A 26,594-nucleotide genomic window follows, 5' to 3' on the forward strand; every position below is an offset into this window, starting at 1 on the left:
AGCATTCCACAATAAGATACTCTGTGCACAGGACGTTGTATTATGTGAGGGTGATGAATTTACGAACATCCAGAATCAGCAAGTATAGCTAGTGTTATTGTGTGCAAGCATAAAACTGGTTAGTGATGTCTATTGCTTCCCAGGAGTCTTCACACAGTCCTCACATTGTAGTGTGCAAACGACTGCTGAAATTAAGAGGTTGAACCTGGCCAAATACTACACATTCAACTACATGTATTACATTAGTGAAATGACATAAACACTCTTAAAACCTCTGACAGGAAATGCTCCTCAATATACTGTTATAGCCTTGAGTAAGCAGGCAGATCTGTACAACATATTGTGTGATTAAATTTTTATCTCCCCCCCCCCCCCAGGAATAGCCCTCCCAAGGTTTTCCTCAAAGAGTGTGTGATGCTACTGTAAGGCACTGCTACTACCAGAAGCCAGCATCCCATGAACCCAAAGTACTACTTTTTGAACAAAACAAGCACTACAAATTGTATAAAGCTACACTGCATTTAGATTTCTTATACAAAGCATGAGCAGAAGATGGTCTGCTGGACACTGACATGCAATGTACCTGATTTCTCCAATTTTCTGGGATCCTTACAAAGAATGCTAAAGTAGGTGGGCGTGAGAGGCAGTTTTGTTATTAAGGATCACGTAACACAAATTACTTATAACCTGACAGTTATCTTGGAACTAAATTATAAGCATGAAACATTTGTTTCCAGTATTAAGTACCTTAAATGAAGTCTTGTAGCAATATAAGAATGCAGAAAGCTGCCTTATACCAAGTAAGACTGTTGGATCATGTAGCTCAGAACAATGGTACCTCAGGTTAAGTACTTAATTCGTTCTGGAGGTCCGTTCTTAACCTGAAACTGTTCTTAACCTGAAGCACCACTTTAGCTAATGGGGCCTCCTGCTGCTGCTGCGCTGCCGGAGCACGATTTCTGTTCTCATGCTGAAGCAAAGTTCTTAACCTGAAGCACTATTTCTGGGTTAGTGGAGTCTGTAACCTGAAGCGTATGTAACCCAAGGTACCACTGTACTGTTTGCACTGACTGGCAGCAACTGTTCAGGATTTCAGGCAGGAGTCTTTGCTAGCCCTTCCTGTAGATACGTACTGGGGACTGAACTAGGGGCCTTCTGGATGAAAAAAAAAACAACAGATGCTCTACCACTGAGCAATGGCTCTATGAAACAATCCACCTGAGGGACAGGCAAAAGCTGAATGCACCCACACCCTCCAACAACAGGGATACGTTCGCCAACACTGTGCCCATGGCACATACACAGCAGAAAACTATTTTCAAACAATTCTGCATGCTCCTAGTTTGAAAAACTCTCAAAATTGGATTTCACAATATCCTTTTAGCTTTGCTTAAACCATTACGGAACACCTGGCTTCCTGGTCGCTTTACAACCGTTTCGCACATACCTGAAACGTACACTGTATGTGCAAACCCAGAGACACACCCTAAGTTAAAACAAGGCTGAGCAAGTGAGATCCCAGAGAAAAAGGCACTTCCTGGTGAGAATGGGGAAGCAGCAGCGTGTGGTGTGTTCAGCCTATACCGCCTGCTCTGCAGCAAACCTGCATTCAAAGGCCACCACTGACTGAACCCACCCAGCCACCCAACCCTTTGGAGTCCCCCCCTTTAGGAACAAGCCTCCTTTCCGCTGCCTAACGTTATGCGATGCCGATACAGCGACGGAGAGCTACAAGGCATTTTGACAGACTGGGAGGAGCGGGAGGAGAGGGAAAATCGATACGAAACGGTTCAGTTTCATGAGTCAGTTTTATTTCTGGGTGGAAAGAAGGGAGCTCAGCGAGGAAGTCCTTCTCCCGCACCTAGTCACGCAGGGTGGGGAAGCACAACTCCACCCCGGCGGACAGTCAAATGAAGTGGGGGGCGAGTGTGTGTAAAGGGCTGGGTGCGTGAGGAAGTAGGCCCCGAATCCCCGCCCTGCCTTTAGGAGCCTTGCCGCCTCCCTCCTGCTCCGGCAGCCCGTGTGGTGGGGGGCGGTTGTCGGGGAGCCCCGTTTTGCCCCCCCCATCCCCTCCTCCTCCGCCGCCGCCTCGCCTGCCACTCCCTCTCCCCTCTCCCTTCTCTCTCTCACCCGGCGGCCGCGCCCTCGAACTTGAGCGCGAGCGTCTCCTCAATGATGCGGTTGTTGACCTCCAGCAGGATCATGGCGACGGCTGCGGGCGGGACGAGGTGAGGAGGGGTACGGAAGCCGGGCGGGGAAGGAGGAGGCGGGGGGGGAGAGGGGAAGGGAAAGAAAAAAAACCACCTAGCTGAGAAGCGCGCCGCACCGGGGACCCGCCCGACTCCAGCCGCTTCCGCCACAGGGGCCCCACCCACCTTCGCCGAGCCGGCACCGTGCGTCACTTCCGGGCGTGGGAAGGGCCGGGCTGTGAACGGGTGGGGGGGGGGGAGCGAGGAAGACGAACAGGAGGAAGGAAAGTGCGCATGCGCCCTTTCAAGCTACCACCGCCGGAGCCTTGCTCTGGAAGCTACGTAGTGGCTGCTTAGTATGGTCCTCCCCTTCGCGCTATTCACGTCTCCGGTGGGCTGCGCGCGCGTGCTGCTTGGTGTCGGGCCTGCTGATGATGATTGACGGCTGCCGTCCCGGAGGCCCCCCTCGCCCCGCTGTAGCTTCGCGCGTGCCGCCAGATGGTCCTTTCTTGCCGGCCGCGTGCGTGACCTCGGGAAGCGTGTGCCGCCGCCTCCTGCTGACAGTTCTGCTGCGTCCAGCCACGCGCCTGCTGGGTAGCTCAGGCATCCAGAGGGGTGTCTTGGTTGAAGTGTCAATACTCTTGGCAGACCCCATGCAAATCCCCATTCCGCCCTGGAGCGCCCTGGATGAGCTTAGGCCAGGCATTGCCTAACCTGCCTCACGGGGTTCTTCTTGAGATAGCTATGTGATTTTTTTTATTTGTTAAATTTATATCGCGTTCTGCCTCCCAAAAGATCCCAGTGCTACAGATGCATCCGTGATAAAACAGCAATTAAGACAAGATAAACATATATTGAAAATATTTTTAAAGGATCCAAATTGCAATGAGGTTTATTGCAAAAGTTAAAAATCCAGATGCAAAAAAGTCCATCCGTCCGTCCGTCTCTCCCTCCTCCTCCTCTTCCCCCCCCCCCCCCCAGGCCTGGGCAGGCTGGTCGTCCTCTTATATACCTGCTGGGATTGACAAGGCACCTGACTCTCACCTGAATCTCATAGCTCTCCTGCAGCTGCCTCTCATCAGTTATTTAACACTTGGGAGAAATAATTACCATCACACGTCATGTGCATGGAAGTTGCCAAACCAATTAACCAACCAGAAGGATTACTGTTACTAGCACCAGTTTTCCTATAACTTGATGTTGCTGGATAGTTTTGATGAACTGCAAAAGCGTTTTTAGTTTGCTTTCTGTTGCCACCCTGGAACTTTTCTTTATTGGTGCCACGTCATTTTGTACGATTCCTTGCAAATGAAGGAAAACAACTTTTCTGCTTGTATATCTTGATAATATAATTTTGGTTACTGAGGACAAACAAGATTGTACAAAAACAAGATTGGGTGCAGGCCAGGACATAGGCGTCCTGGCTGTGATGAAGGTGACCTCTGTGCTTGCTTGCTTGCTTAACAGCTGTTGGGACCTTCAAGGTCCCTGCTCTCCCTTCTTATGGTCTTTGTACTGGACCTGGAGACTCCAATAGAGAGCATTCCATGTCAAGATGGAGAGCAAGTGGGCAGTCTATCAAACGACAGGGCAGGAGTTACATGGAGCAGGGCCTTTTCACTGGTGGTGCCCATTGTATGCCTCACTCTTCCCAGACCTGGTCTCTTTTGGCCTGTATTTTGGAGCTTTATAAATTAGGAAGATTTGGAAGAACTGGTTGACAAGTCTTATTAGTTGCTGACGTATGAGCGGATTTTATTTGCTGCTATTCTGTGCTTCTGGTGCACCAGTGTTTACACCAGTGTAATTGAGTTGGCCAGGATGCCAGAAGGGATACAGTTTATGAGCTTTCTCCATTATCTGCACAGCAGAGGGTGTTCAGTCCACAGTGCAAAGGCTGAGCTGAAGCATTCCCAGATGGTTACCTGCTTTCAGCAATAGGGGTCGCTGTTTGGTAGTACCCAATTGGTTAGCTGTCAGATTCTAGAGCTCCTTATTGGTGGTTCTTAGGTAATTCAAAAAATACAGAGTCCATTCATAAAACACAAAGTTCATTCATAAAGTAGTAACATAAATCTCCATTGCTACATATTGGGTATATATTTCAGCGGTTGAACGTACAAGTTTATGGCCATTCTGTAGTGTAGTGCTTATGTGACTGTGAATAAAAGGTGGCTGGGCTCGATATCTCAGGGTTTGGGGGCAGGAAGAGGTGACAAAACTGATTTCCAATAAGTGCCCCCCTTATTTCCATAACAAGTCCTTGAGTCTGTACTCTGAATGGTGACACCAGGGACCTAGAAGGTGCAGGGCTTGTCAGTCCAACCCCTGCACAGTCTCAACAGGGCTGACCTTAAGGCAATTGGGCCAAATTGGGCCCCACGGGCTGCTCTTAAGGGGGCCCCTGCACCAGGGCAATCTAGATGGATTTTATTTATATCTATAAGATATAGCAGAGTTTGGCTGTGAACTGGGGCCCTACCAAAAAAATAAAATAAAATAAATCAAGTTGCATCCCACCGCTTCAAATTGGACCCCACTGGCTAGCCCTGAGTCTAATAGTTGCTGGGCCTGAGTTGCCCTGCCCTTGCATGAAGTCTTGGGTTTGCAATTTTGAGAGAGGGGAGAGTGCCGGCTGAGGAGTGGGAGGGCTGGCGAGGCCCCCTAGATTTAGAGGCCCTAGGCTTCAGCCTACTTAGCCTATACATAAATCCGGCACTGCTCCCCATATACTTCCATTTTCCTCATTGTGCAACATGATAACTGTGTAGATAAGCCCAGTAACATTTGCTCTTGTGTGCTGCCAACAACTGTACTGCTCAGCTCTGCTATTTCCACAGAGGGGGAGGCATTGCTGGAAAGCAGTGGTGCCAAACAGAATTACATTGCCACCTGATTTTCCCAGTCCTGCACCTTTGACAGCTGCCTAGCAGACAGAAATTCAGAGCGTTTTCCATACTGAATCTCTGCCTATCATGTAGTTCTTGAAGACACAGGAGCATTGCTAGAGGGGGGGGGAATTGAACCCTGATTTTAAAAAGGTTTACTGTCTTTTTGTATTTGATTTTTATTTGCAAATTTTGAGTGTAGGAATATTTAGTTTTTCTGTTAACTGCCTTAAATGCAGATCTTTGTTGTGTTTGGGATTTGATTCTCCTTATACATTTTAATTCAGAATACATTGTAGCATTTTACTTTATGTTTTAAGATAGACTGAAAATGCTTTAATAGGTTTTGGGGTAAAGTTAAATTTTACAGAAATGATCTAAAAAGAAAAGAAAAGAATCCTGTGCATGAGGGTCACCAACCTTGTGTTTGTGGGCACCGAGATGACCTCAGGAATCATCCAGGAAGATATTGGTGGGCATTATAGTGCCAATGAGTGCTGGGTTGGGAATTTCCAGACCTGCATGTGAGTCTTGCTACTCACTACCAACTTTAAAATGTAATACAGCTCTTGTGCAGGATGTTGGGAGGGTTGTTGAAGTAAAACTATTGCACTCCAAACTCATCTGTTATACAAGGGGCTGAAGTCTTTAACCTCCTAGCTGCGTTTAAGCACACTTTTAATAAATGCTAACCATACTTGGATACCATTGAACATTTGGATGGCATTTACGGAGCTTTACGTGTAAGAACATAAGAAGAGTCTGTTGCTGCACGAGCTCTCTCCACTCCTGCAGTTCCCATTCAGAAGCATTACTTCCTCCAACTATGTGGAGGCAGAGCATAGCCATCATGGCTGGTAGCCACTGGTAGCTTTATCCTCTGCGAATTTGTCTAATCGTCTTTTAAATCTGTAAATTAAAATGGATGTAGTGATGGTTATTGTATTGTTAATGTGAGCTGACAGGTGTTTTCCCCCCTTGTTTTTTTAGCTAGTTCCCTCCCCCCCCTTCTCCCTATTCCTCATGAATTTGCAGTAAAATTAAAATAATTTAAAAAATGAAAATAATAATACAGTACTGACTTGTTTTACTATGCATTTTGGGGGAATATGTCAAAGGTGTATTTCTCCACCCTTCAGAAATCAGAGTTCACAAGGAAGAGTAAATCTGGCCCCCGTCCCTCCAGCAAACACACACTCCCTAGTAAGCAAACAGGTGGAGCCCCTTTTCCCTCACGTAGTAATGGCTGTCCACAATAAGAACACTGTTCTACCTTTTGTTTTTATTACATGGCTTGCAATAAATAACTCTTCTTGGCAATTGACAGTGAAAACCCACAGTTATTTACAATGAGGATTGGGTGGGGTGGAGTAGGTTGGATTTTAAATTTTACTCGTTGTGTCAACAATTCCTGGCAAAGCCAAACATCCCCTCCACATCCAGAGCTGTTTCTAAATAACCTCTGCCCAGAGGCCTGCTTCATGGAGCTTTTTTCATCTATGTATAGGACTACAACCCTAATAGAGCCACACTGAGTGATGACGTTGAAAGGCAAGGGTGGCTAAGTTTCAGGTTGCATCCGGCCTGTAAAGCTACAGGAAGTAGCCTGTCACCTCCTAGGTGTTGTTGCCTGATCTCAGTGCTGTGGTATTCAGGGCTGAGATGGGGAGGTAAGGTGCTCTATTTGCTTTTTTGAGAGTGTTCTCTAAACAGTGGGCAGAGTGTGCTTTATCAACCAAGCACTGCTTGGATGCTCGGCACTGAGATGGGGAGACAAAACCTCTCTGCTTGTGAAGAATAAAAGGTGGGGTTTCAACCACCAGCACAGCTACTGGAATGGGGAGGGGTGGAAATGTTACCATATCCTCTGTCCAGATACTTCTGTGAATAATAATAAAAAACCATTTGAGAGAACTAACTTTCCTCCAGAGTGTATGTGAGATAGAGAGGTGCACCGGCATGTGCACTTAGATGTGTGGCTGCACATGTGATTTGTGTGCTATATATGCAGGATTTGTGCATGTTATGTGTGGTATTTGTGTGTTGTATGTGTGTGCATACAAAAGGGACGCAGGTGGCGCTGTGGGTTAAAGCCTCAGCGCCTAGGACTTGCCGATCGAAAGGTCGGCGGTTCGAATCCCTGCGGCGGGGTGCGCTCCCGCTGCTCGGTCCCAGCGCCTGCCAACCTAGCAGTTCGAAAGCACCTCCGGGTGCAAGTAGATAAATAGGGACCGCTTACCAGCGGGAAGGTAAACGGCGTTTCCGTGTGCGGCTCTGGCTCGCCAGATGCAGCTTTGTCACGCTGGCCACGTGACCCGGAAGTGTCTCCGGACAGCGCTGGCCCCTGGCCTCTTGAGTGAGATGGGCGCACAACCCCAGAGTCTGTCAAGACTGGCCCGTACGGGCAGGGGTACCTTTACCTTTACCTTTTTTATGTGTGTGCAAGCACGCGCGCACACACACCTATGTGTAAAGTTACATTCATTCCAATCCCAGGCTTCCAGCGGCTGATAATCAATGGGCCAGAAAAAGTTTGCCAACCATGTTTTAAAAAGAACGTTTTCTTTAAGATGTCTAACGCAAGGACTGTGTGTAATCTTGCAAGGACTTGTGGTTGTCCTTGTCTCTCTACTGTGTGCTATTCTATGGTCACACCAATTAATCAAGATGCACACTAAGGTGTTGATGAATTTTCATGAGGTCTTTTAAAAAAACAAAAACATTACAAACTGATGTGGAAATCTGGCAAACTGAAGATTGGAAAAATGAGGAAATGGAAAGAAACTGAAACTGAGAGGTTCACAAATCTCTACCCCCACCTGCAAGTCTTCCCTTCTAAAGCAAAATTGTTTGTCAGCTTTGCTTCCTTAACAAATAGTGGGAAAGCAGTGGTTTCTTGCTGTTTCTTGCCCATTTCATCTGACAGTTCAACAAGCACTCAATTTTGATGGTAGGCTATGTTCCTAAACACACCAGGGAGTATGCCCCATTGAATACACTAGGGCTTACTTCTCAGTCAATATGCATAGAATTGTGCCATTAACTTTTAAAACCATCTAGATCAGCCCACCTCTTTGGCCAAATGTGTGATGAGAATGGGTGTGGAAGTATTCTTTAAAATGAACCTTTCAGATTCAAAAGCCTTAATGAATTTAGCATATGTTACCGGATCTTTGCTTCCTGGTCATTATTATATTGGAACACATTCCACAGAAGCTGGAGCCAAAAGCCATCAACAGCTTCATTGTATCAAACCCTTGTGGTTAAGAGTTTCCTCCTCTATCATGTAAACATTCGGCTTCCAAGGCATGTAGTTTTTTAAACTATAGTTTTAGCAATTTGCTGATTGATTTGGTAATCTGGGAGTGTGTGGGATTGGTCTCCATGGGAAAATTCAGATAGATGGGTAGTCACCATGAAAGACTCCTAGCCGGAAAATTTGCAGAACATATGAGGGCAAAAAAAAAACATCTTTCCCAGTAGCAGCTTCCGCCTTTGTGGTTCTTTTAACTGGTGTAATCCTTAAACAAAGAAATGGCTCCACCCTGCTTATAGTGAAAAAAAAAAAACATGCTGTGATCTTTCCACTTTAGTGCAAGGCTTGGCCGAAAACCCATTTCATAGCACTTCTCAAGGGTTTTCTCAAAAAGTTACTTGTAATCCATATCTCCTACAATGTTGAATAAAGGTATTCCACATTGACAAAAAATAATTCTGTCTTTGATTTTGTTCTCTAGATCTAACAAAGGATGCTAACTTTGGCATCAAAACATAACCCCAAATTCTATCATACCACTCTGTGCATATAAGAACATATAACATTATTGTTGCTGCCAATGAGTAGGAAGCCAATTCCACATGATCTTTCTTCACAGAACCTTCCAAATAAGCAAGCTTTATAGCTGAGTAGGGATTTGAACCTTGCTCTCTGAGGTCCGCGTCATACCATTCTAACCATTACACCACACTGACCCTCATTTCTGGCATGTGGCTTGGTAGATTCTGTTTATTTCATGTATTTTTGCAGGGGTAATATACCATCTAAGCCAGGGACATGGGTGGCGCTGTGAGTTAAACCACAGAGCCTAGGGCTTGCCGATCAGGTCAGTGGTTCGAATCCCCAAGATGGGGTGAGCTCCCGTTGCTCGGTCCCTGCTCCTGCCAACCTAGCAGTTTGAAAGCATGTCAAAGTGCAAGTACCGCTCCAGCAGGAAGGTAAACAGCATTTCCGTGCGCTGCTCTGGTTTGCCAGAAGTGGCTTAGTCATGCTGGCCACATGACCCGGAAGCTGTACGCCGGCTCTCTCGGCCAATAAAGCGAGATGAGCGCCACAACCCCAGAGTCGTCTGTGACTGGACCTAATGGTCAGGGGTCCCTTTACCTTTACCTAATATACCATCTAGGTATGACTTGGTAACAATCCTCTCTTATACCCATATTTAGAGAAATCTTATGTTGTTGTTGTTGTTTAGTCGTTTAGTCGTGTCCGACTCTTCGTGACCCCATGGACCAGAGAACGCCAGGCACCTCTGTCCTCCACTGCCTCCCGCAGTTTGGTCAAACTCATGCTGGTAACCTCGAAAACACTATCCAACCATCTCGTCCTCTGCCGTCCCCTTCTCCTTGTCAGGGTCTTCTCCAGGGTCTTCTCCAGGGAGTCTTCTCTTCTCATGAGGTGGCCAAAGTGCTGGAGCCTCAGTTTCACAATCTGTCCTTCCAGTGAGCACTCAGGGTTGATTTCCTTCAGTATGGAGAGGTTTGATCTTCTTGCAGTCCATGGGACTCTCAAGAGTCTCCTCCAGCACCATAATTCAAAAGCATCAATTCTTCGGCGATCAGCCTTCTTTATGGTCCAGCTCTCACTTCCATACATCACTACTGGGAAAACCATAGCTTTAACTATACGAACCTTTGTTGGCAAGGTGATGTCTCTACTTCTCAAGATGCTGTCTAGGCCTGTCATTGCCCTTCTCCCAAGAAGCAGGCGTCTTTTAATTTCGTGGCTGCTGTCACCATCTGCAGTGATCATTGAGCCCAAGAAAGTAAAATCTCTCACTACCTCCATTTCTTCCCCTTCTATTTGCCAGGAGGTGATCTTCGTTTTTTTGATGTTGAGCTTCAGACCATATTTTGCACTCTCCTCTTTCACCCTCATTAAAAGGTTCTTTAATTCCTCCTCACTTTCTGCCATCAAGGTTGTGTCATCTGCATATCTGAGGTTGTTGATATTTCTTCCGGCAATCTTAATTCCGGCTAGGGATTCATCCAGCCCAGCCTTTCGCATGATGAATTCTGCATATAAGTTAAATAAGCAGGGAGACAAAATACAGCCTTGTCGTACTCCTTTCCCAATTTTGAACCAATCAGTTGTTCCATATCCAGTTCTAACTGTAGCTTCTTGTCCCACATAGAGATTTCTCAGGAGACAGATGAGGTGATCTGGCACTCCCATTTCCTTAAGAACTTGCCATAGTTTGCCGTGGTCGACACAGTCAAAGGCTTTTGCATAGTCAATGAAGCAGAAGTAGATGTCTTTCTGGAACTCTCTAGCTTTCTCCATAATCCAGCGCATGTTTGCAATTTGGTCTCTGGTTCCTCTGCCTCTTCGAAATCCAGCTTGCACTTCTGGGAGTTCTCGGTCCACATACTGCTTGAGCCTTCCTTGTAGAATTTTAAGCATAACCTTGCTAGCGTGTGAAATGAGTGCAATTGTGCGGTAGTTGGAGCATTCTTTGGCACTGCCCTTCTTTGGGATTGGGATGTAGACTGATCTTCTCCAATCTTCTGGCCACTGCTGAGTTTTCCAAACTTGCTGGCATATTGAGTGTAGCACCTTAACAGCATCATCTTTTAAAATTTTAAATAGTTCAGCTGGAATACCATCACTTCCACTGGCCTTGTTATTTGCAGTGCTTTCTAAGGCCCATTTGACTTCACTTTCCAGGATGTCTGGCTCAAGGTCAGCAACCACACTACCTGGGGTATACGGGACATCCATTTCTTTCTGGTATAATTCCTCTGTGTATTCTTGCCACCTCTTCTTGATGTCTTTTGCTTCTGTTAGGTCCTTTCCACTTTTGTCCTTTATTATGGAAATCTTTGTACGAAATGTTCCTTTCATATCTCCAATTTTCTTGAACAGATCTCTGGTTCTTCCCACTCTATTGATTTCCTCTATTTCTTTGCATTGCTCGTTTAAGAAGGTCTTCTTGTCTCTCCTTGCTATTCTTTGGAAATCTGCATTCAATTTCCTGTATCTTTCACCATCTCCCTCGCATTTTGCTTGCCTTCTCTCCCCTGCTATTTGTAAGGCCTCATTGGACAGTCACTTTGCTTTCTTGCATTTCCTTTTCATTGGGATGGTTTTCGTTGCTGCCTCCTGTATAATGTTACGAGCCTCCATCCATAGTTCTTCAGGCATTCTGTCCACCAAATCTAAATCCTTAAACCTGTTCCTCACTTCCACTGTGTATTCATAAGGGATTTGAGTTAGATTGTATCTTACCGGCCCAGTGGTTTTTCCTACTTTCTTCAGTTTAAGCTTGAATTTTGCTATAAGAAGCTGATGATCTGAGCCACAGTCAGCTCCAGGTCTTGTTTTTGCTGACTGTATAGAGCTTCTCCATCTTTGGCTGCAGAGAATATAATCAATCTGATTTCGATGCTGCCCATCTGGTGATGTCCATGTGTAGAGTCGTCTCTTGTGTTGTTGGAAAAGCGTGTTTGTGATGACCAGCTTGTTCTCTTGACAGAACTCTATTAGCCTTTGCCCTGCTTCGTTTTGATCTCCAAGGCCAAACTTGCCAGTTGTTCCTTTTATCTCTTGACTCCCTACTTTAGCATTCCAATCCCCTATAATGAGAAGAACATCCTTCTTTGGTGTCACTTCTATAAGGTCTTGTAAGTCTTCATAGAATTGGTCAATTTCAGTTTCTTCAGCACAAGTAGTTGGTGCATAAACTTGGATTACTGTGATGTTAAAAGGTCTGCCTTGGATTCGTATCGAGATCATTCTATCATTTTTGAGATTGCATCCCAGTACAGCTTTCGCCACTCTTTTGTTGACTATGAGGGCCACTCCATTTCTTTTATGGGTTTCTTGCCCACAGTAGTAGATATGATGGTCATCCGAACTGAATTCACCCATTCCCGTCCATTTTAGTTCACTGATGCCCAGGATGTCAATATTTATTCTTGCCATCTCATTTTTGACCACCTCCAACTTACCCAGGTTCATGGTTCTTACATTCCAGGTTCCTATGCAATATTTTTCTTTACAGCATTGGACTTTCCTTTCGCTTCCAGGCATATCCGCAACTGAGCGTCCTTTCGGCTTTGGCCCAGCCGCTTCATCAGCTCTGGATCTACTTGTACTTGCCCTCCGCTCTTCCCCAGTAGCATGTTGGACGCCTTCCGACCTGAGGGGCTCATCTTCCAGCGTCATATCTTTTATATGCCTGTTGTCTTTGTCCATGGAGTTTTCTTGGCAGGGATACTGGAGTGGCTTGCCGGTTCCTCCTCCAGGTGGATCACGTTTGGTCAAAACTCTCCACTATGACCTGTTCATCTTGGGTGCCCTGCTCGGCATAGTTCATAGCTTCTCTGAGTTCTTCAAGCCCCTTCGCCACGGCAAGGCAGTGATCCATGAAGGGGGAAATCTTATGTGCAGTTGACCAAAGCTTTCCCTAAACATCCATTGGAATGTTTTTTCCAATATTCTGGATGCATTTTACATTTTTATTGTACACTAGAACAAGTTTGAAAATATTCAGACTACGGCAGAGCTGATGCTGCAGTTATATGCACACATACTTATTTCCTTGGGAATAAGTCTTATTTAAATCAAGTCTTAAGAAGAGCCCTGCTGTATCGGACCAAAAATTCACCCAACAATAGTCAGCAAGATGCTCCTGCAAAGGACACATGGAGGCAACATGCGAGATGTATTGTTGCCTTCATCCCTGCTTGATTGTGGTCTATTCAGAGACATTTGGTGGACCACTTCCCAGCATCCACAGTCTTTGTCCCTAGCACAAGTGTAGCCAACATGATGCCCTTCAGATGTTGTATACTACATCTCCCATCATCCCTAATTAATAGCCATAATACCTGGGGCCAAAGCCATGGTCTATTCCCCCCCCTCCTGTCACCCACAATACCTGATGAGTGAGAACCTTCTGTCCATTTTCTCTGTTTCGCCTGCCTTCTGTGTGAGGGTGAAAGAGGATCTGTTTTACTTTTGTTTCTTGAGTGCAGGGCAGAGGACTGGGGAAGAGCTCTTCACACAAGTTTCCGTGACCGAGGTAAGAAGGCAAAACCCCTTTTCTTGCTTGCTTTTGTTGCAAAACTAGGGTGCAGGAAGTAGAAAATAATACTTTTCCCAATTCTGGAGTCATGTGCTGAAATTGCAACCTATATAGTTCTCCTTTGATTTTATTTTGGGGGTGTAAATTTAAAAATGCTCTCTGTGTGCTTGTTCTTTGATTTAAATATGAAGCTGCAGATAGAAAATGCCCTCTCACAGTTGTTGTTTTTTGGGGGGGTTGCATTTTAGTTTCAAGCTGTATATTTTAAAACGTTGTATTGAAACTAAAATTCATGCCCACTTGAACCTCGGAAACTTGTCCAGAATGGATGATGGCTCTTGGACTAAAGGAGATTTCCCCACCTCTGCTATGCATGCTGCATTGAATTCAGCTACGTCCTACTCAGAGTAAACCATTGAACTTAATGAACCTAAGTTAATCATGTGAATGGGACTAACACTGAGTACCACCTGCTTATGCCAGAATACATGTGTGTTAATAATGATAATGGGGGGGGGATAATTTTGTGGGGGTTCTGTTGAAATGTGAGGGTGAATACTTGGAGAGAGGGAAAGGCTTTTATTTTAATTTAAAAAAAAACAATTGCTTGTGGGACTGGTGGGTTTGGCTGAAACTTGAATGGCAGGTGCCTCGACAGAGAAGAGCTAAAAAAATATTATTGTGGTGGGAAGAGCAGTTCTTAAAGTTTGTTGAAATGGAGGGATAGTGGCTGCTCTTCTGTAGACACTTATCCTAGAATGTGTTAATAATGATGGCGGTAATCGCTGATAAATATGCCTATGAAGAGGGTGATGTTATAGGATTGGGAGTCAGGTGCCCATGGTTTTAAATTTGTAAGATTGGAGACTGTCTGCTGAAGTGGTCAATCCAGCCTTTCAGGTGGGGTGTGTGCTTAAAATGTTTGGTGTGCAAACAGTTCCATAGCCATTCATAACCTTACTGCCAATGTGGCAGTTTATTTTTCTTCTTACTAAATTCTCTTCAAATGCAACACTTGTTTATAAATTGCAGGTTCCCCAAACAGTGTTACTGGTATGCTTTTGATCTGGAAATTAAATTCAGTATAAACCCGGAAGGAACGGAACTAGAACAAACCAGAGTTCCTTGAAAGTTTGTTAAGATAATGATGATAGGCTTGGCAAACCAATTAAGATTATACAGTGTTAGAGCAGTGCAAATAAAAAAAGAAATAAATTTAATTTAATCTAAAGTTTCAAAACATCACAACAGAGACTGTTTAATTTTCGTTCAACATTGACATAGGACTCTGGTCTGAGTTAATGAATACATGATCTTGATGGGTTGCTTTTCCTCATACCATGAGGTCAACAGCATAAGAGCAGTAGAAGGAAGTAATCAATGAATCTCCTTTAGATTTTCAGGGTGTTTTTTCATGGGATAAGTCCACACTGCAATACAATACATATTTACTTGGAAATAACACCCACTTTGTTACATGGGTCTTACTCCCAGGAAAGTGCACATGGGATTGCCATCAATAGCCAAATTGTTTCTGACATGCTTGTTCAAATACTTTCAAAGCCGGTAGAAATTATCCAAATTGTGTGCCACTATCCTCCCAGTTCGGGGTGGGGGGTGGGGGTGGAATCCTCTCCAATGTCATCAACTATATTTTATTTATTGCTTTCTTCCGAGCTATATCCATCTTCTTTTCTCTGTGGTATTCTGAATAAATGTGCCTGCTGAGCCAATGGCACCAGATTCCTAAGTAGATGTTTTTATTCAGTAACCTCTCACTGAATCAGTCTAGAAACTATTCCACCACCACGTTGCCCCCCAAATTGATAATTCTTTTGGTTACCTCCGGCAGGATTCCCTGCACATTGCACAGTATAATATGGATTCAAAGGGCTACTTTGTTTAGCAACAGGTTTTGCATTGTAGCAGGGAATGGAATTGTTATATGAGTGTCAGGTTCTTTTCAGATCCATTGTTTGGTTATTGCATAACATTACTTGTTATGCTCCCAACATCAGAATTTAAGATGCTGAAGTTTCAACTTTTAAAAAATGCTTGAGCATTTTGAGAATTGTTAAACTTAGATTCTATCCATATATTACAGATACGTAGCCTTGTTCATGTGTCTGTTTTGGCTCTCCTTGAATCATTCTGAAGACAATTCCACTTCTGCCCCAAAGCAAACTCTTGCCACTTGTAGCAGAGTTTTCTGCATGCAGCACAGTATTACAGTGGTACCTCAGGTTACATATGCTTCAGGATTCCATACTCCGCTAACCCAGAAATAGTGCTTCAGGTTAAGAACTTTGCTTCAGTATGAGAACAGAAATCGGGCTCTGGCGACGCGGCAGCAGCAGGAGGCTCCATTACCTAAAGTGGTGCTTCAGGTTAAGAACAGTTTCAGGTTAAGAACGGACCTCCAGAACGAATTAAGTACTTAACCCGAGGTACCACTGTATATGGATTCCAAAAGCTACTTCGTTTAGCAAAAGGTTTTGAGTGGTAGCAGGAAATGGAATTGTTAGATGAGTGCCAGGTTCCTTTAAGCTCTGCTGTTTGGTTCTTGTGTAACATTGACTGATATGCAGGATTTAAGTTGCAGCAGTTTTAAATTCTTTGTTAAAATGCTCAAGCATTTTGAGAATGGTTAAACTTAGATTGGGTCCATGTATAACAGATATAGAACCCCTTGATCTTAATGAACTTGTTCTTGTGTCTCTACACAGACCCAGACAAAGACCTCAAGGATGGCAAAGACAGTTCTGTTTTCTGATCTGGATCTTTCAGACCTATATCCAGATGCTAATTACAGTGACTATGACTACTATGGCACTTTCAACCCTAACAGCGTAGCAGCAAAAGCACCCTGTGGAATCGATGTTATGCCACCTGTGTTCAAATACCTAGTGGCATTCATCTATGGCCTGACATGCCTTCTGAGCCTGGTGGGGAACTCCTTGGTGGTTCTGGTGATTGCCTACAGCAAAGGAAACCGTTCTGTCACGGATGTGTATCTTCTGAACCTCGCCATTGCTGATCTCCTCTTTGCACTCACCTTGCCTTTCTGGGCTGTAGATAGAGCGCATGAATGGATCTTTGGCACTCCCGTGTGCAAAATCCTGTCACTCCTGAAGGAAGTCAACTTCTACAGCGGCATCCTCCTGCTGGCCAGTATCAGCATGGATCGCTACCTGGCAATAGTTCACGCTACTCGGGCAGTCACTCAGAAGAGGAGCTGGGTCAGATTTGTCTGCGTTGCCATCTGGCTGCTCTCCCTCATCCTCTCCCTTCATGTAATTATCTTCCATGAGGCTTTCTTGCCAACCGAGGAGATGAAATGGGTTTGTCACGAAAATATTGGCTGAAATCAAATATCTGGCATTAGGGTGAAACTGAGAATCCTGCCACAAACGTTTGGCTTCTTTCTTCCCTTGATCATCATGCTCTTCTGCTATGGTGTGACGGTACACAGACTCTACCAGACCAAGAACAGTCAAAAAAAGAAGGCCATGAAAGTCATCTTGGCTGTGGTGCTGGTCTTCCTGGTCTCTTGGCTGCCCTACAATATCTCTCTGCTTCTTGATACATTAATGAGGTCTGGAGCTATTGGTGAAAGCTGTGACCTTCGCAACAGCATTGATGCAGCCCTTTCGGGTACTGAAATCCTGGGATTTGCTCACAGCTGCATAAACCCCATCATATATGCCTTCATAGGGCAGAAGTTCTGGATCAACTTCCTGGTCACAAGAGGCATCATCAGCAAAGAAGCCTTGACTCGATTTAGAAAGGGTTCCTCCTTCTCATCTACCTCTCTGTAATAGCCTGGGGGGAAGAAAAAATAGGATGGAATCAAACAGCTGAAATGAGGGTGAAACAGAACCCTGCCACAAATGTTTGGCTTCATTCTTCCTTTGATCATCATGCTCTTCTGTGCCATGCATATTATATATACAGTGGTGCCTCGCAAGACGAAAAGAATCCGTTCCGCGTCTTCTTCGTCTAGCGGTTTTTTCGCCCATTGACGGCTTAGCGGCTTAGCGCTATTAGCGGCTTAGCGGCTTTTAGCAGCTTTTAGCGGCTTTTAGCAGCTTAGCGGCTTATCGGATCAGCTGATAAGCAGCTTAGCGTCTTAGAAAAAGGGGGGGGGAGGAGAAAAACCCCGCAGGAACTTGCAAGACATTTTCGTCTTGCGAAGCAAGCCCATAGGGAAATTCGTTTTGCGAAGCGCCTCCAAAACGGAAAACCCAAATTTTGGATAATTATTAGGTTAAATTTAAACTTTTAAGGTTTGAATAAATGATATCGAAAATTTGAGACACAATATTGGAAAATTAGATAATAAGAATGGAAATAAGGTGATAAATTGCTGGTTAGATATTTATAAATTAGGAACGCAGGAGCGGGAGATGCGAGGCAGTCCAAAGAAGTTAAGAAAATATGTCATGATATGTGTTATCTTGTTTCTTTATTTGTATTGTAATTTACAAAAAAAACCCTTCAATATATATACTCAGGATATCACTCAAGAAATCTCAGGATATCACTCAAGAAATCACTCAAGGTATCTCTCAAGTAATTAAGGAACAAAAGAAGAAAAGGCACACTAGCCTGGGAACTTCCTCTCTGCCCAGAACATTGGAGGCTAGACACCACACCCCCTCTACAGTATTTATAGGAACTCAAACATTGAGATCCCGCTCTGTTCCAGTAACAAGAAGCCGAAAGCACCAGCCTGAAGATGACAAGTGAGACCTCGTCGAAACGTCGCCTAGACACCCCAACTTTTACACGGGAAGACACCCGAGGACACCAAAACCTGCATATATATATATATATATACACACCCCGGAAAACCCTTTCGTCTAGCGGGTTTTCCGTCTTGCGAGGCGTTCGTCTTGTGGGGCACCACTGTAGTTTCTTATAAACAATCCAAACCATCTCTTGTTCTGCTAAAGCCATTCTGTCCAAAATAGAATCCTGTGATAAAATTTTGACTGGATGTAGCTATCATTTCTATATGAGCTTAACTAAAAATAAAATACACAGAGCAAGGAAACTTAATCCCCTCTCTACCTTTAATTCCTTATTTTGTAGAACTGCCTTTTGTATATTTTAAATTGAATGTGGTCATCATAGAAATTTGATTTTACTGTAATCTTGACTGCAGAGCTATGTTCAAGTCAGTAACTGACCCCTTAGCAACTGCTTTAAATGCATCCCATTGCATAAACAAACCTGTTCCTTCATAAGGATTGTTCATTACTGAAAATGTGGTTCATGAATGACCTAACTTGAAACATTTGAAGCCAACTACATTTCAAGTCACCCAACTTTTTATGGGGAGAAGCTTCTGTTATAGGTCAGGAAATACAGCATCCGTAGTATGTAGGAAGCTTCCTTTTTGGCCTGCTGAACTCCATCTGCATATTTTCCCTTGCCCAGGGGGTAAGGGTAGTGTGCTATTTAGTGGTGGATAAGATCAGCCTTTCCCATCTCAGTGATTTGCATTTTATGAGACATTGTTATATGAGCCGAGAGTCTTTATGATCCCTATTAAAACAATTATGTGGTTCTACCTGTCAGCAAGACTTCAGTTACCAATGTATCTAAAAGGCGAGAGACACCCCCAAAGCTAACAGGAGGGGCCAGAAGGACAATATTTGCTCTCTCTGTGTGAAAACATTCACAGAAAAACAAATCAAGCTTTATGAAAGCAGAAATAGGCTTTTGGGAACAACTCCTGAGAACATTATTTGCAAGTCAAGCATGGCCAAGGTGGGCAGCCCCAAATGAAGGAGCAGGGCCTTTCCTAGCTGGGAATTCAACTCGGGGCATGATGGCAGTACAGTCTTCAAGGGTCACCAGGCAGAAAGGCGATGGAGAAGCTAGGCTCTACACCAGACGTCTTAGCATTTAGGGCAACACCACTCATAGGACACAGTGCAGAGCTGGAGCTGGAGCAGAAGTCATGATCAGCCAGAAGCCATGTTTCTGAAGCAGTCTTTCCCAAGCAGGTGCTTTCCAGATGTTTTTGACTACAGCTCCCATCAGTCCCTGCCAGTTGGCTGATGGGAGTTGTAGTCCAAAACATCTGGAGGGCACTAGGTTGGGTAAGGCTGCTGTAAAGGGCGTGACTGTGAAACAGAATTTGCAGAGGATATGTGCATTTTTGGCCAGGAGCCACAATTGCAACAGAAATCACATAAACTGGCTAGCCAGCCTGACAGTGAGGTGTGAAAAGATCAAGTATAATCTTTGTAGCAAAAACAACACAAGAGTCTTGTGGCACCATAGGCTAACATATTTATTATGGCATCAGCTTTTGTTTACCAGTGGTCATACCCACAAATATATGCACACACAGAGTATTAGTTTTTTTTAATTTAAAAAATGGTAAACAATGTGGCCAAATGGTTATCAAATGCGCCCCCCAAAGCTCAATCCATGACCTTTCTATTTATGTAAAACTTAAAATATATATAGAATATATATATTCTAAAATATATAGAGACTGAACTACCCAGGTGTCAGAGGAGGTTATTTATGTACACAACAACTGTGGCCCATGTTTCGTTAGCCCAAAAATGGAAAGTGAGTGAGGTCCCAACTAAACAGGATTGGCAACTTAAGTTGACAGAATATGCACAACTTGCAGATTTAACATATAGAATAAGAGACCAAGAAGAATATACGTTTAAAGAAGATTGGAAATGTTGTTTGAGTATATGGAAAATATGGAATATATTGAGTATATGGAAAATATGGAATATATTGAGTATATGGAAAATAACTGTGTACAGCTGAAAACACTGGCAGCATTAAGATAATTCAACAGAGTAAATAATTATTGATGGATGTAATAGTGGAAAACCGATTGGAATGGTTATTATAAAATATGCAGGGGTGTAAGATATGCAAAATGAACCATGGAAAGAGAAGGCGGGAAGTCATTGGATATTTTAAAGTTTGTAAAATGTTTATTTGAAATTGCAAAACTGAAAATTTAATAACAATTATAAAAAAACAAAAGTCCCATTGTTGTGTTTTTTTTTGATGAGCATCCCATCATCCCTGCACCAGCAAAAAATTGCCAGAAATCATTCACATTTGAAGTAGCTTCCCTAAAACATCCAAACTTTCTGCTTGATATTCAAGCAATAGTTCCCTCTGCTGGGGAGTTGTAAGGAGAGCATCAAGGGACACATATTATTTCCTGCATGCCAGTCCGGCAGCTAGGATGGCAAAATATTATTTGGTGAAATCTTTAAATTGCTTTCCATCTTCCTGTCAGTGATTGCAGTTCTGATGTGGTTTCATAGCCCTTTAAGCAGAGAACGATTTGTGGGCAGAAATTGTGTGTACTGATGGATGCTGTGTTGGTCCAGCAAAGGAAACTAAAAGAACTTTCAGACTGTCACTATTTGGAGATGAGATTCAGTCACATAATTGAAAATTTAGGATGGAATAGTATACTTGATTGGGAGGTCTTGAGCCCCAAATATCAAATTTTTGCAATTAAGGAAAGTCATGGGGAGATGCCCTGGAACATGTGGGAAACCACTTGCGTTGACATGTCATCTAACTTCCCTGCAAACACATCATCTAAATTCCCCACAAACAAATCAAGAAACAAATCAAGAAGAAAAGAAAGCAACAAACAGGTAATCTGTGAGTGCCTTCACTCAGGCTTGTCACTCACATGTCATCTCACAGAAATAATTACTCTTGTCTTCTGGCCCAGAATACAGAAATAACTATATACTTAGAACAACTCCAGTTCAAAATTGGTAAATAATTGAATCTCCTTCTACTGTATATGCATTCAGTGATAAAAATAGGGGGGGGGGGTCATTTGAATCATACGTCATCATTTTCAAAGAGAGGGAGCTTCAATTTGCCCTACACCCTTCAGTTATCATGTCCTCCAGTTGCAGCCCCTGAACTCTATCATAAACAACAATGTCCTTAAAAATACGCTTTTCCCTCTCTGGCAGATCTGAAACAGGACATGCTTTTTATGGTTATGGAAGTCCATCACAGTATTTTCAAGGATTGCATTAGAATTTTTCAGTGTATGCAGACAGATTTTCTAAACACTGTCTACAGCAGTAGATGAGTTTCTGCACTATATCAGACTGAACAGCTTGATCTTACATCTGCAAGGAACGAGCTGTGAACTAGTAACCATGTTCAGCATCATGTTGGGGTAATCAAAGTGAAGGAACTGAACGAGCCACCTACTAGTATACTTCTCACAGCTGGAGCTGTTTCCTGTTATAGTCCTCCACAGCCTATTCCTCACCCAGCTTCTTAAGTAATAGAAAGGAGGACTTGGTGTGCTTTCTGGAGGGAAGTTTTGCAAAGGCCAGTTCCTCCTAGAAAACACGAACTTTCAGCATCACATTTTTTGTGCTCTCAAGACAATTCTCTAAAGCAGGCGGGTAAGTGGATGACTCTGCCTAACTCTGCATGGGATTGAGGTTGAGGATAAGAATGATGATAAGGACAATATATTAATATATTGGGAACAATGCATTGATAGGCAAGACTTGGTATTCCAGCGTGCTAAAGTTCTACATAAATGTGTAACAGGCTAGAAAATAAAAGTTAAGCAGCTGTAGAATTTTGATGGTGTGATCCTCACTGTTGATCATAATGATTGTATCTGACTTGTATTGCAATGCCAGTCGGCAGACTCAAATCTTACTAAATATTATTTTGAACAGCATATTAAATTATAGCAGTCTAAAACCCATTTTACATGTGATATCACAGCACTGATCATAGTTTATCTTGCAACTGAGCATACAATATTTCCAATTTTAAATAATAATCAGAAACAAAATATACACAGAGATGTCTAATACTATGTGATACTGGATTTTAATGTTGTGTTGTAATTGTTGTAGCCCATCCTGGGACTTTATGGTGAAGGGAAGGCAATAATAATAATAATAATAATAATAATAATAATAATAATAATATACTAATGGATAATTTTGAATACAAAGTGATGCACTTGATACTGAACACCAGGCGTCTCTCATGTGGGGTAGACTGAGATCACAGATTTGATACAGAATGACTTCTGAGAGGGGAAGGTTGCTTAGAGAAGGATCCTGCAACTGGTGATGATATAGAGATAGAATTATCAGCAGCAATTGCAACAATTATTTACTACAGCTGTTGCTCATACAGCACTCTCAATACCTTGCTTTTCGTAAGTCAGAAAGACAGCAGCTGCACCTTTGAATTTTCTAGTGATTTACATTACAGAGATAGGCATTGCAACGTTCCACACAATTAACTCTTTGCAACATTCGAACTCAGTGATGCACACTGAACTCTCATGTGGGGCCTGGCTATGTAGCAATTGTGCTGGATTCCACTGGACTAGCTAGCAGAGCAAAAGAGAGTTTATACTATCAGTCCAAAGAAGCATCTAATCACAACAGGAAGCTATTTCAATGGAAGCTCCCGAGCCAAACAATTTCTGTTTCCTACCAAGATGTCCAAATTTATATTGAACTCAAAACCACAAATTAATTTATAAATCATACAAAAAATAAGAATATTGGGGCAGAGGCGTAGGAAGGGGGGTGGGGGGTGAACTGCCCTGGGTGTCATCGCTGAGGGGGAAGCTTGGGAGTTGCGGGCGGGAGGCGCGCTCAGGGTGACATTCGGCACACCGCCTGCCTGCAACTCCCAAGCCTACCCTGAGTCATTGATGGGGGGGAGGTGACAATTTTTTCCCGCACTGGGTACCACCTTACCTTGCTACGCCTCTGTATTGGGGAATGTCACTATAGGTTGACTTTTCTTCGCACATAAATGAGTCAGCCTGGATTTTGATTATCCATTGAAAGGAGTAATCTCTCCAGTATTGGCTGTTTCCCAGCATTAAATCAGAGAACAGAGGTCAGTGCCGGACATGAAGCAGCCCATAGTTTTCAGGTACACTGGGTATTAATGCAGACCTCAGAAATGAGACTTGCATGGCAGACCTGCTAAAGCAAACATGCTGTGCATCTTGGGAAAGAGGTGTGCTCACACTTCCTATTGCAAGAACAGCAAAAGCAACCAAGTTATTGGCACAGATTTCCCCACATTGCCGTAAAGGTGAAACTTCACACATGTAGTTTTGCTACACAGACATATCCTCTCCACAGGAAGAGAGCAAAATAGCACGTGTGTATGTTTGGCAGTGGTTATGACAGGTGTTTCGAAGTTATCACATAAAAATAAACACTTGATCTGTTTTCACATATGATGGTGTGCAGTATATACGAGATATAGCCAATGTGGTGCTCTGCAGATAATGCTGGATTACAGCACCCATCATCTCTGACCATTGGCCATGCTGGCTGGGGCTGATGGGAAATGGAGTCAAAGGCCAAAGAAGAGCCCTGGTGTACACAGATATCAATTTCCCTACCATGGGTAGGTTCATATTGCAAAGGGAATGTGTGGTAAGTGAGGTGGTCCTCACAGTAGAAAGATGGTTGTTATTTTGGGGTAGGATTCAATTACATACTCCCAAATTCAAGTTACACATTATGATTCATCGGGAGGTCTTGCACAATAAACCAACTTCTCAAAAAGATCTGATTTCTGTGATAAGGAACGTGACGAGAAAAAATCCTAGAAAGGGTTGAAGCAATGTCATCTCACTTATGAATGGTCCGGCATTCAAACTGCATAGCTGGGATCTCTCTAGACTCTAGCTACCATATCTATGTTGCCTTAAAGTTCTGCTTTTGTATGGAAGGAAGCCTGGTTAGTTGCATCAAATCAATGCGTTTTTTTGGAAAAGGCAGTCAAGTATATATTCTCATACCTAAGTGAGGCGACACCTCAGACTGGGGCCAAATGTCTCTCTGGACATTGACACTTTCCCCAGGCCACACCCTTTCCCAGTCCACACTACTTATCCCCAAGCTGCACCCTCAGCAGTTTTCCTTTGTGCCTTTCCTTAAATGCCTTTCCCAGAAAACTCTGTGCCATTTCCTCTTCACCCCATTTTCCACCCCACCCCACAAAATAGTCCGCAGCAGAGATTTAAAGTCACAAAATATGCTACAAAGTGAAGGGTGGATATATATAGGCTGCTGGACCTTTAAAGTATGCTCTTCCGAGTGAGTTCCAACATGTCCTCTTAAAAAAATATTTCCAAATTCTCCCTCTTTCCCCAGCATAGGAAAAGACCAAACATTTGGTAGGTTAAAAAATGATTTACTAACAAACTCTCCAAAGATCAGATTCATGTGCTTTTTCATACACCAAACAGAAAAGTTGCACAGGCAGTAAAACGTAGCTTAGTTACAAAGTGATAAAACTTTCTAAATCCTTACCAAGAGGTTGGTAAAAGCCATGAGGCTGAGCTGCAAACCTCCTTACATGCTTAGTTCACAGGTAGAGTAAGGCTAACAAAGACTTGATTGCCCATTTCCTTCCAAGGTAAGGGGAAGTAGCATAGCTAAGTCTGACTGGACAATTAACCCCTTCATGAATTAATCAGACTTAAGTATTTGGGGTATATGAGGCTGGTTATCCTATGTTCTCCTTAACATGAGAACTGTGGGAATTCAGTATTAACAATGGACTACCTCGCAGGCAAACAGTGAAAGAAATGCGACATTTTAGACCAATGGCCAGGGCACATTTAGGCCACTCCAAGGTGATTGTGGGGCTTAAGATACCAATATGGAGCCGTGTGTGTTTTACTTCTGGTGAGCTGTAACTTTTTGAAGCATTTTGAAAATGACAATGGTAAATCTGATCCATGTATAACAGATACATAATCTCTTGATCTTAATGAACTTGTTCATGTGTCTGTTTTGGCTTCAAACTCTATGCAGGTCCACAGCAAGACCTCAAGGATGGCAAATACATTTGTGCTTTCTGATTTGGATCTTTCGGACCTAGATCTAGATGCTAATTACAGTGACTACTACGGCACTTTCAACCCTAACAGCGTAGCAGCAAAAGCACCCTGCGGAATAGATGTTATGCCACCTGTGTTCAAATACCTAGTGGCATTCATCTATGGCCTGACATGCCTTCTGAGCCTGGTGGGGAACTCCCTGGTGGTTCTGGTGATTGCCTACAGCAAAGGAAACCGTTCTGCCACAGATGTTTATCTTCTGAACCTTGCCATTGCCGATCTCCTCTTTGCACTCACCTTGCCTTTCTGGGCTGTAGATAGAGCGCATGAATGGATCTTTGGCACTCCCGTGTGCAAAATCCTGTCACTCCTGAAGGAAGTCAACTTCTACAGTGGCATCCTCCTGCTGGCCAGTATCAGCATGGATCGCTACCTGGCAATAGTTCACGCTACTCGGGCAGTCACTCAGAAGAGGAGCTGGGTCAGATTTGTCTGCGTTGGCATCTGGCTGCTCTCCCTCATCCTCTCCCTTCCTGTAATTATCTTCCATGAGGCATTCTTGCCAACTGAGAAGATGAAATGGGTTTGTTATGAAAATATTGGATGGAATCAAACATCTGACATTCGGGTGAAACTGAGAATCCTGCCTCAAACGTTTGGCTTCATTCTTCCCTTGATCATCATGCTCTTCTGCTATGGTGTGACGGTACACAGACTCTACCAGACCAAGAACAGTCAAAAAAAGAAGGCCATGAAAGTCATCTTGGCTGTGGTGCTGGTCTTTCTGGTCTGTTGGCTGCCCTACAATATTTCTCTGCTTGCTGATACCTTGATGAGGATGGCAGCTATTGCTGAAAGCTGCAGCCGCCACCGCAGCATCAATGCAGCCCTTTCGGGTACTGAAATCCTGGGATTTGCTCACAGCTGCATAAACCCCATCATATATGCCTTCATAGGGCAGAAGTTCCGGAACAACTTCCTCAAGATCCTGGTCACAAGAGGCATCATCAGCAAAGAAGCCTTGACTCGATTTAGAAAGGGTTCCTCCTTCTCATCCACCTCTGGCATCACCTCTACAACTCTGTAATAGGCTGGGGGGGGGGGAGAAAAAAAGGGAGAAACGGACCACTCAAGACAGAGTATGTCCAGCCACTGTTACAATGAAGGTCTTTGTAGACTTCAAAAATCAGGTCCAATAAGATGATACCACTGAAATGCTAAAAAAACCAACCACTATTTTGCCAATATTAGTGGAGATTCAGCAGTGCTAATACAGAGTTCCTTATAAACAATGTCCAAACAATCTCCTGTTCTCTTACCACCATTC

General features: G+C 43.6%; 2 protein-coding genes, 1 long non-coding RNA gene and 1 pseudogene across 5 annotated transcripts in view; 3 read left to right on the forward strand and 1 right to left on the reverse strand.

The window, feature by feature from the left end:
* Window positions 1–2,395, reverse strand: part of ARPC2 (actin related protein 2/3 complex subunit 2) — a 28,202-nt gene extending 25,807 nt beyond the window's left edge. The window contains exon 1 of the mRNA XM_083751487.1: window positions 2,131–2,395. Within this exon, the coding sequence (XP_083607613.1) occupies window positions 2,131–2,204 (74 nt within the window). The 5' untranslated portion in view covers window positions 2,205–2,395. The remainder of the gene's footprint in view (window positions 1–2,130) is intronic.
* Window positions 2,396–3,339: 944 nt separating this feature from the next.
* On the forward strand, window positions 3,340–26,366 carry LOC310848071 (C-X-C chemokine receptor type 1-like). 2 transcript variants are annotated; one of them, XM_083746672.1, is made up of 3 exons: window positions 3,340–5,601; window positions 13,329–13,380; window positions 25,242–26,366. In XM_083746672.1, the coding sequence occupies exons 1-3, from the start codon at window positions 5,483–5,485 to the stop codon at window positions 26,352–26,354; spliced, it is 1,284 nt and encodes a 427-aa protein (XP_083602798.1). In that variant the 5' UTR covers window positions 3,340–5,482; the 3' UTR covers window positions 26,355–26,366. The 2 variants fall into 2 exon arrangements, with proteins under 2 accessions (XP_083602798.1, XP_083602797.1); XM_083746671.1 differs by lacking the exon at window positions 3,340–5,601 and having other exon boundaries at window positions 12,978–13,380.
* On the forward strand, window positions 15,690–17,328 carry LOC310849091 (C-X-C chemokine receptor type 1 pseudogene; annotated as a pseudogene). Its single transcript has one exon. The product of its transcript is annotated as a C-X-C chemokine receptor type 1 pseudogene (transcript).
* LOC310825831 lies at window positions 18,301–20,412 on the forward strand. Its single transcript, XR_014555549.1, has 2 exons — window positions 18,301–19,443; window positions 19,489–20,412. It is a non-coding gene; the product is annotated as an uncharacterized lncRNA (long non-coding RNA).
* Window positions 26,367–26,594: the final 228 nt, after the last annotated feature.

Source organism: Podarcis gaigeae, assembly GCF_964106915.1.
Source record: "Podarcis gaigeae genome assembly, chromosome: 1".
NCBI classification, from domain to species: Eukaryota; Metazoa; Chordata; class Lepidosauria; order Squamata; family Lacertidae; genus Podarcis; species Podarcis gaigeae.

Bases quoted from the DNA above. Each gene is read 5' to 3' on its own strand.
- LOC310848071 (XM_083746671.1), top strand. From the start codon at position 13,201: ATGGTCTATTCCCCCCCCTCCTGTCACCCACAATACCTGATGAGTGAG. The intron at 13,381-25,241 runs GTAAGAAGGCAA...AACTCTATGCAG, and splicing joins CACAAGTTTCCGTGACCGAG to GTCCACAGCAAGACCTCAAG.